This window comes from Lactuca sativa, chromosome 2 (assembly GCF_002870075.4).
Source record: "Lactuca sativa cultivar Salinas chromosome 2, Lsat_Salinas_v11, whole genome shotgun sequence".
Classification (NCBI taxonomy): Eukaryota; Viridiplantae; Streptophyta; class Magnoliopsida; order Asterales; family Asteraceae; genus Lactuca; species Lactuca sativa.
In genome coordinates this window covers 124,490,936-124,501,354 of record NC_056624.2, presented here as the reverse complement: position 1 = coordinate 124,501,354, position 10,419 = coordinate 124,490,936, and the positions used below count along the sequence as shown (strand labels likewise).

The 10,419-nt window shown below is 33.8% G+C and overlaps 1 protein-coding gene and 1 long non-coding RNA gene across 6 annotated transcripts; both read left to right on the top strand.

The window, feature by feature from the left end:
• The first annotated feature begins 315 nt into the window (after positions 1-315).
• Positions 316-3,825, top strand: LOC111898622 (pyruvate kinase, cytosolic isozyme). Its single transcript, XM_023894521.3, has 3 exons — positions 316-805; positions 1,433-1,894; positions 2,784-3,825. Exons 1-3 carry the CDS (start codon positions 554-556, stop codon positions 3,594-3,596), a joined length of 1,527 nt encoding a protein of 508 aa, XP_023750289.1. The 5' UTR covers positions 316-553; the 3' UTR covers positions 3,597-3,825.
• A 2,696-nt stretch (positions 3,826-6,521) lies between these two features.
• Positions 6,522-9,019, top strand: LOC111898623 (uncharacterized). 5 transcript variants are annotated; one of them, XR_002852647.3, is made up of 6 exons: positions 6,523-6,855; positions 7,007-7,761; positions 7,982-8,119; positions 8,231-8,312; positions 8,393-8,504; positions 8,670-9,019. It is a non-coding gene; the product is annotated as an uncharacterized LOC111898623 (long non-coding RNA). The 5 variants fall into 5 exon arrangements; XR_006188124.2 differs by having other exon boundaries at positions 6,523-7,380; positions 7,537-7,761; XR_002852648.3 differs by having other exon boundaries at positions 6,524-6,855; positions 7,096-7,761.
• The last annotated feature ends 1,400 nt before the right edge of the window (positions 9,020-10,419 follow it).

The following is a 10,419-nucleotide window of genomic DNA, read 5'->3' as shown; positions in this document are numbered from 1 at the left end:
ATGTTTTTCTCATATGGTTATAGAAGATACCAAGTAATTTTTGCAACTTGAAAGTTTTTAAAAATAGTCAAAGCATTAAACATTTAAAAAACATGTAAACAAGTGAAAATAAAAACCATATGTTTTCAATTTAATATCATTACTTTATAAAACATGGGTCGGAATAATTCATACCCCATTCATTAGAAAAAAAAAATAGTAATAGGTGTAAAATATATACAATTGATTTGTTTACCATAAAAAAAAACCCTTTGAAAACTATCAAATCTACAATATTTATTAAAAAATTGCCTTCTGGAAGAATGAAAAGACAAATCTTGAGGAAAAAGAAACCCATTTAACAGGGCATACACATTGAAGAGCATACGGCATATAAACCATTCCGTTCCTAAACAAAAGCTAAATATTCCGATTAATCTTCATATAAAATCACCACCAACACAACCCATTTCAATCGCATTCTCCCACTGCCGCCGCCTAATTTTTTCTTCATTGATTCCATTCTGATTCTTCAAAGTTTCTGAGTTTTCGTCTCAATCGATCGTGAAAGAATATGGATCAAATGGCGACTGATCAGAGCCTGCAACTAGTAGGTACGAAGAGGCCGAAAACGAAGATTGTTTGTACTTTGGGACCTGCATCTCGATCGGTTCCCATGGTTGAGAAGTTGTTGAAGGCAGGGATGAACGTTGCTCGCTTCAATTTCTCTCATGGATCGTTTGAATATCATCAGGAAACTCTCGATAACCTCCGACAAGCCATGGATAACACCGGAATCCTCTGCGCCGTCATGCTCGACACCAAAGTAAGTTTCTACACTAATCAATTTAGTTTGATTGATTTCAGATGTTTCTCGCGTATGATTCACGTCAACGCTACAGTTTTACAGTTTGAAGTTTATGTAAATTTGACCTAATTGTCGTTGGTATGCTTACAAAATCAAAATCGAATCTCGTTCTCGATCTTTTAGCGGTTTATATCAATTTTGACTACGTAATTTCTTCGTTTGACCTTATAATTACTCTTTTTTTTTCTTCAAATGATTAATACTTTGATTTTTCGTTACAAATCCATCACTATCCAATATCCAACAATATACTTTGTTACAACGAATTTTGCCTAAAATCAAACCGAAGAAAACGAATCTAAAATCAAATAGCTTATTTGTAAAGCTAGATTGATTGTAAATGCGTTGTCTGACTTGTACAGTACAACCTTGCATAGCATGTTCCATGATCTTTTCCTATTGGCTTGTTTAATTGATTTCGTCCAATTGTTCTCCTGTGTTTCTTTATAGAACTGATGACACATGTTCATTGCTCATTGCTCATTCTGAATATAATTCTTTCATTTTGTTTTTTTCTGCAATTTGAATATCACATTCATATTCAAACCAATATCCTAACAATTAATTTCGTTTCTAAAACTTCAGGGTCCAGAGATTCGAACTGGGTTTCTGAAAGATGGGAAACCAATACAACTAAAACAAGGTCAAGAAATCACGATTTCCACAGATTACACCATTAAAGGCGATGAGAAGACGATTTGCATGAGCTACAAGAAGCTAGCACACGATGTGAAGCCACAGAGTGTGATACTTTGTGCAGATGGAACCATTTCGTTTACTGTTCTTTCTTGTGACATTGAGAATGGGTTAGTTCGTTGTCGATGTGAGAACACTGCTGTTCTTGGTGAAAGAAAGAATGTTAATCTTCCTGGAGTGATTGTTGATCTTCCTACTTTGACTGAAAAAGATAAAGAAGATATAATGAAATGGGGTGTTCCTAATAAGATCGATATGATTGCTCTTTCTTTTGTTAGAAAAGGTTCGGATCTTGTTGAAGTTCGCAAGTTGCTTGGAGAACATGCCAAAAACATCCTTCTCATGTCAAAGGTTCGTTTTTTACTTTTTTCTTCAGAAATTGCATGTTATTATAAATTAGACATGTAATTTTCAATCACCTTTATATAATCATTCAACTATTATTAACCTCTTCACTTGTTATATAACTTACAATTACACACTACAAATATAACTTGGTATTCTATCAAGTCATAAAGAAGAAACATAGTTTGTAGTTTGTACTTGTAATTTATAAAAAAATAAATAATATAATTGTTGGATTTTTTTTTTAAAATTCATAGTTAAACCATTTACTAAACAATTAGTTTATAAGCTATTGTTTTAAAAAACTATTCGTGTCAACGAGTTTATCGAGCTATTTTAAAATTCTTTCAAATATACCCTTTATTATTTTATTGAGTTAATCTCATAAAAAACTTTATATTTTGTCTTTTTCCGGGTTAACCTCAATTTTATTTTTTTCCTAAAAAAACTTGTATCTTTTCGTTTTTTCCAATTAGGCTTTTTAGTCATTTTTTACACAAAAAGTTGTAAAATGTCAGGGTGTTTCAAGAAAAACTAAAAAAGTTGAGGATTTATTCGGAAAGTGTTAGAAGGTTGACGGTTTTTTTTTTGAGAAAAAACAAAGTTGGGGTTTTTTCGGAAAAAATGAAAATACAAGGTTTTTCTTTTCTTTTTTTTTTTGGAAAAAAATAAAGATGTTTAATCCGTAAAAATCACAAAATATAAGGTCTTTTATAAGATTAACCATTATTTTAAAAAAAAAATCAATCTCCTACATGCCTTTTTATGTCATTTTACATATTTTAGCTAGTTTATCTGCCAAACATCATTTTTTATCGTCTTGCTTTTCAGCTAGTCTGTCAAACATAGTCTAGACTGGAATCAGTCCTAATCAGTATTTTCTGGTTTTTTGTAGGTGGAGAACCAAGAAGGTGTAGCCAACTTCGACGACATCCTTCTCAATTCCGACGCGTTCATGGTAGCGCGTGGTGACCTCGGAATGGAAATCCCAATCGAAAAAATCTTCTTAGCACAAAAAGTGATGATCTACAAATCCAACCTCCAAGGAAAACCCGTAGTCACCGCCACCCAAATGCTCGAATCAATGATCAAATCCCCCCGCCCCACTCGCGCCGAAGCTACCGACGTTGCCAACGCCGTCCTCGACGGCACCGACTGCGTCATGCTCTCCGGTGAAACCGCCGCCGGCGCCTACCCAGAACTCGCCGTCCAAACCATGGCCAAAATATGCATCGAAGCCGAAAACACCATCGACTACAAAGACCTTTTCAAAAGAATCGCCGCCAACGTCCCCATCCCAATGAGCCCGCTCGAATCCCTCGCCTCCTCCGCCGTCCGCACCGCCATCGCGTCTAAGGCAACCCTCATTTTGGTGCTCACGCGAGGCGGCACCACCGCGAAGCTGGTGGCTAAGTACCGCCCGGGGATCCCGATTCTGTCGGTGGTGGTCCCGGAGATTCAAACGGATTCTTTTGATTGGTCGTGTAGCGATGAGTCGCCCGCGAGACATAGTTTGATTTTTAGAGGGTTGATTCCGGTTTTGATTGCGGGGTCCGCTAGGGCTTCGCATGATGAGTCGACTGAAGAGGCGATTGAGTTTGCTTTGAAACATGCTAAAGAGAAAGGGTTGTGTCAAGATGGAGATGCGGTTGTTGCGTTGCATCGTGTGGGGACTGCTTCTATTATCAAGATTGTGACAGTGAAGTGAATAAGTAAGTAATTGGAAATATTGGATTGGATTGGATTGTGGCCATTTTTCCCCGTTTGTGGGTTACTACTATTAATAGTCGATGGGTTTTGTATCGACAAACTGGATTATTGCATTTATGTTTGATTTGAGAAACTTATACGTAACGCTTAATGCGCTTTCCGGCATTTTAGTCGCAATTTTGCTATGATATTTGTTTAATGTTTAAATGAAACATGATTATTTCAAATATGTGTTGATGTAGGTAGATTTATTTAGGAGATGGCAACGTTTCTAGAATGATCTTTAGATTTTCATATAGCATTCTAGATCGTTTTTATATTTTTTATAATCGTAAAAATGCTTATAGTGTGCTACATGAAACTTAGAAGGTAAGACCCCTATAAAAGATGGAGGCAACCTTTCTAGTTATCGAAGAAAACTTGGTCTTGTTCTATGTGGTTTCTTATCTCGTTTTGGTTGATGCATGTTACCAATGGTCGACTGATAATAAGTTGTGCGAAAACCCATGTTTCCGTTTCTTTTTTGGAGGGGAGGACCCAAGAATTCGTCTGGGTTAAAAAAATAATTGCTTTAATATACACGCAAAAATGGGTTTTAAATACAAACTTATGGCATAATCTACATAGAATAAAATAATAAACTTAATATAGTAGAAATCTTATATTAGAATAAAGAAAATAAGCTAAATAGCTTAATTGTATGTAGAATATATAACTTGAAAATTATCATCAAAAACCAACTAGCAAGGTGGTAGAGAAAATCACAAAGTACTAGTACATGCAGAACTAAAAGTACACCATATATATATATATATATATATATATATATATATATATATATATATATATATATATATATATATATATATATATATATATATATATATATATATATATACCCTTAAGGGTATATAAGCTTAGGTATCTAAACTTACCATACTACGTCGTTTTGTATCACAAATATCACATATACACATTGTAATTGTCCAATGTTCTTCTAATTCAACATCTAACTTGATTTAATTCCAAGATTTTTATAAATTTTATATTTATCTTCTTCTTACATAATTTTTGTTTTTAACTATAATATATATAGCTTACTAGGTGTTTGACATAAATATATGATGTAAGAGGAAGATAATGGTGAAATTTTATAAATCTTGAAAGTAAATCAAGTTAAAGGTTGAAGTTTAAGAGCAATATAATGAATATATCAAACAAAACGACGCATTATGTTGAGTTTAGGTACCTAAGCTTATATACCCTATTCATTTTTCCATATATATATATATATATATATATATATATATATATATATATATATATATATATATATATATATATATATATATATATATATATATATATATTCTAATTTAACAACAAGATTGACTTTATGCTTGAAGCATTTGTAAAGGAATTGAATCTCGTTCTGTCTTCCAAGAGGGGCATATTTAACAGGGACGGACGTAAGATTTGGTAATAGGTGTTGCCGGTAAGTAGGAAAAAAATATCGAAAAATTTACACTGCGTACAGAAAAAACAGGGGTTGTCGGTGCCACTGTGGGCACCCAAAGAGAATCGTCCCTTATCTTTAACTTCTTGAAAACAAGAGAATTTCGGGCTTTTCAAATCATCCATAAAATCGAATAAATAAGACAAAATTTCAGCTTTTAGTTTTCTTACTCAACCCATTACAGTTCAACTTCAAAATCAAAATCGAGATGCACAAAGAGGGTAAGGGTAAGAGGCGAGATCACATAGAGAACCAACTCCATACAGCCTTAGAAAAATGTCAACCGAAAAAAAAGATGGTCTAACATTAACATCTTCATCCACAGCCAAACAAAAGGGACAAGAATTTAATGACTAAGTTAACTCCCCTCGTGAGAAGATTCACAACAAGTATATTTTTCAACAACTAACGCCACACAAAATTATTGGTTTTTATAGGGACCCAATTAACCCATTAGAAAATAAACAAATGATCCCATCACAGCATTAATAAGCAAGGCACACAATATTTCACAGAAAAATACAATTATAATATTCTCACAATATCCACGAATCATAAATAGAAGAAAGCTCACCTCAACAACATTAATGTTAAGGGAGTCGCAGTCTGACGCGTGGACTCGACACCATTTCGGGAGGCCTCTTCTAAAACCAATGAACAACTCTAGAATTTTACATTCCGTTCACGGCCTTACATTATTTTGATACTCAGTAAAGTTCTAAAAATGTCTTGAAGAGCCGTATTTTCATACCATCTATCTTTCCGGAAATACATATCATCGACCGTCCTTATCTGTCTTCCAAAAAGATTATCAGTTGGAATTTCTATTCGTCGTTTTCTATTTTCTCCTATTTTGAAATGACTAGGGTTTTTTTTTTTTATTTTTTTATTTTTTATATATAAATTTATTATAAAATCCATATTTATAATATCAGAACACAACCCATGTTGATATAGGCTAAAACAACGAGAACCGTATTTAAGAAAATTAAACAAATTTGCTTCTGGTCAACATGTCTTGTGTTCAGCTTTGAGTGCAATTCCAACACCCCCAATGTTCCTCTACGAATCAACGACACCAACTTGATTTTTCAACTTTTTTCATTTGTATCCAAACATCCCGACATCTTCACCGGACCTTCTCGACACCTCCCAAAGCCCGTTTCCACCTCCGGGTCACCTTAAATGATCATAAAAATATACAAAAAATTGTCCTCGCAACTAACATGAATTTTAATAAAATGCATATGGAATGATATTAACTACACTCCATGGATACTAGAGGCCTAGGTAAATATACATTTCTATTCATTATTTATATATATATACTAATTTTGAACCCCCCTTAGGCAACAATACTTCTTTATGTTGGCTGAATTTTTTTTTTGTTTTCTTTTTTTTTTTGTGTAGTTTCTGAATTGAATTTATATAATAGTTGGTGCCTGCTACGTGTGATGTTCCTATCTATGTAGCTTCTTATTTTTTTACGTTTCATTCATCATTCATCTCCTCACCGCCTCCCATGCCCAATCACATACGGTTGTTTCCGCCGCTTTCAATTTCTTACTGGGTTACATGGTGAGTGGTATTGGCTTCTACCTTCTCCAAAGTCTAAACCACCGACTCACCGCATTCCAGACCACCGTCTCCACGTTTCTAATTTGTCGCCTTCAGGACGCCTCCACTGTATTGGGTGGGTTTCGGTCTATCTTTTCCCTCTAGACTCCGTCGTCTTCTTCAGGTATATGATTTTGATAATTTTTTTTTTTGTTTTGATTTCCTGTCTTCTTCGTCTTTTGTCTTCTGTGTTTTTTTAGGGTTTGTTGTATTATGTTGATTCGTCATACTCTACACTCTATTCTACCCTAATTCGTCATCTGTGGTGTTCGTAGCTGTTAACAGTCAAACGATAGCAGTAGAACTGTTACATGCCGATTAGGTTATTCTGCGGTGCTGCATATTTAATGTCTCTCTATTTTAGGGCTTTCCGAGAGGAACCCGGGTAAGTATTTACAGACGAAGTGAGCAGGAGGGAAACCATTTACCGACGACATACCAACTGCAGGAGATGAGGTAGGGCCGACTTAAGAATCGTCGTCGACTGGGGAAAATTGATGGGTTACCATCGTCGGAGCCGCCGTCTTCGTCCATAACCACCACTAAAGATCTGTGATCGATAACTTCAATAGAAGATTTCCGATTGTGTCTTTGTTGTAGGCATGAACTAATTCGAACATGTATGCTCTGTTTTTTTATCAGTGTACAGGTTAGGTTACCACCATTTTTGCTACTTTTTGGACCATCTCTTCTCTCCTTCTGAACACTGGCTTAGACTACATGGACTCTCCAGTTTAATGGACTATTGTTGTTTTTAGAAAATTCTTGAAAAAGTTTGATTGTTATCTTCCTCTTCTTGAAATAGTGTATGTCGGATTAGAGAAAATAATTGGGAATTTAAGTGATGTTGAAGAGTCTCTAATGAAAATGGAGTTATTTCTAATCATGAAAACAGAAGGGGTTCAACTTAGTGACATGGTGGTTCAACATTCTGCATATTCTGAAGAGCTCAGGGGAGTTTTTGATAAAATGCAGAATGAGATTATGATGTAGGTGAATGATATAGGAGACACAAAATTCGCATAAACAGGTAACACTTTATCTTTTTTTAACTTGTTCTAGGCTTAAAGAAAAGTTTATCCAGAATTCCAGATTAGAGTAGACTTTATGTCCCATCAACTTTATCTAAATTTAAGCCATTTAGATTGATGATGGATGCCCAAGTCAGTTTGTTTGTTGGAATTTTATGGCAGTGTCAGTTTTGGGATTGGAATTTAAAGGTGACAATCAGAATGGGTTTTCTTTTACAGGGATATCTTCACCCCGATAACCGAGAAAGAACTTGATGATGAATCCTAGGAAGGGTTTTTTAGTGAAAGATTAGGAGTTGAAGATGAAATTCTTGGCTGATAAATTGGATTTCTTGGGTTCGAATCGCAAGTAGGAAGGTAGCTAACCTTTTCTTGATCTTCCATTGTTATTTCTTTATCTTTGTAGTTAGGTACTAATGATGGTGGGACATTATGATTCAAATCTTGGTGTTTCTTTTTTACTTTCAGTTTACACACGCCAACTGTTTGATATAATGTTTGTGTGAAGGTTGGACTTCTTTATCAAAATTTAGACGGGTGTAAATGTGAGGTATGACACTCTCTTTGTTTGAATACAAACTTGAAGTACTTCTTTCTTTCCCACTTCATGACTAGGAATTATTTTATTAGGGAGATGTTTATTTGAGATATGTTTGATGCCTATTGGAAGACCATCAACAACCAGAAACGAAAACAATGCAAGACAACAAAACATAAGTACTTTTTGCAAACAAATGATCAGGTATCATGTCATTGCTTTTCCCTCCTGAAAGTTGTTTCTTATCATATTTCTTTTTTGTATTACTAGGTGGGTTTTGATATTCTTGATCAATTGGTTAATAAGTTTTGATTAATATTATGTATTCCCGTTTTTTTTTTTTCAAGATTTGAGATTTGGTGTTTTCAGGGACGGCTCAACCAATTTGGGGGCTCTAAGCAAACAAAAAAATTAGGGCCCTTTGGGTAAGCAAATAGATTCGAATCTAAGACCCTTGGTTTGCTAAACCAACATTTTACCACCAGATCAAGCTCCAACTTGTCTTTGTAACCCAAAAAATATGTATATATACATATATAATTTGATGGGGTTTAGCCAAAAGAACATCCTATGTGCTCATCCAAACCCTAATGCTTGGATCTAGGTTTCTCTATTGTACATGTAATTCATCCAAGACTTACTAACCCTAGATCTAGTGTATATAATCGAAATTATCATGATAAACAGATCTAGATGTTTACCTTGTTGATGATTGAAGATCTTGAAGCGTTGAGAACTTTAGCACTTGAAGTGTTGTGCCTCTAATGAATCACAAACACCAATAGCAATTGGAGGAAACAAGAAAGAGAGGGTAGAGGAGATTTTCGGCTCTAGGACTTCTAGGGTTCAAGTGGCCGAAAATTCCATGCCCAAGGGTCCTTTATATAGGTGCATGAATTAGAGTTTCAGTCATTATCCTTATCTGGTTACTTAGCCACCAAGCAACCCATAAGATAATTCTAGAATCCCTATCTTGGACGAATTCCTAAGGCTTTTATCCCTAGAATTTGTCCACCCTATCTATTAGGGTTTCCTTGCCCAACTTTGTAACTATCACATAATTACAGTTCAACCCCTTAAGTTCAATCAACTTCTTTTGATCACAAAACTAATTCTTAATTAATTATTAGGATACGATTTTAATCAACTATGTTTCTTAGTTGATTATAAATTCATGGACATTTAAACCTAATCAACTATGTTTGTTATTTGATTATAATTCATGGACATTTAAATCTTTCTGTATCTCTTCCATGTAAATAAATTAATGACAATGAGTTTTATACAAGTAAGAGCATCTACGACATGCTTATTTCTTTTTAATAAGTTTTTTTTAGATATAATGTTGGAGTTTGTCCATAATTTCACTTTGTTTAGATATATCTAAAGAAATGTCTTAAACTTGAATTTAAACAAAGTGAAATTATGGGCAACCCCAACATTATATCATATTCAAGTTTAAGACATTTCTTAAAAAATGTTAACATCACATATAAATACATAAAACTATATTATGGGAATGAAACCATTTGAGCATAAGTTGAAAATCCAAATAACAAAAATGATACCACGCACTTAAATATCCAAATACATGGTGTTTGTATATCGAGCTGTTAGGAAATTTGACTTCACATGTCTATGTATTCAACTCCTAGCTTTTGGTAATTGTTTTACGTAAATGAAATCGAAAAGCTAATTAAACCAATAATATAAAAAAAGGTTTTGGAGCTAGAAACTGTAAATTTTCCCAAATGTAGATAAAACATTTTGTTATTATTTATATTACACTCGTGAAAAAAAAAATTATACTATACAACTTCATTGTATGTGTAATGGTTAAAAAAATGTTTCATGCGTAAATCAATACTACATCAAAAGATGCAAAAGTTCAATTGTTGTCTATTATTTAAACCAAAATAATATAAGTATGTTTTTTATGCGTTGATGAAATTAAGCTACATGAACTTGATGTGGTGAAGAAATAGCTTTTACTACTTTTTTTTGTATAAATATACGTGGACAAAGAATTGTCCAATCATAAATAAATGTACGCATAATAATTACATTGTTTAAATCGATGTTTATGTTTAAACTAAAAGAATATAATCACGTTTTTATA

What these genes read in the sequence shown, in the direction of transcription:
- LOC111898622 (XM_023894521.3), top strand. Translation starts at nt 554, where the DNA reads ATGGATCAAATGGCGACTGATCAGAGCCTGCAACTAGTAGGTACGAAG. An exon ending in CCGTCATGCTCGACACCAAA is followed by an intron (nt 806 to 1,432) that starts GTAAGTTTCTAC and finishes CTAAAACTTCAG; the next exon opens with GGTCCAGAGATTCGAACTGG. An exon ending in ACATCCTTCTCATGTCAAAG is followed by an intron (nt 1,895 to 2,783) that starts GTTCGTTTTTTA and finishes GGTTTTTTGTAG; the next exon opens with GTGGAGAACCAAGAAGGTGT.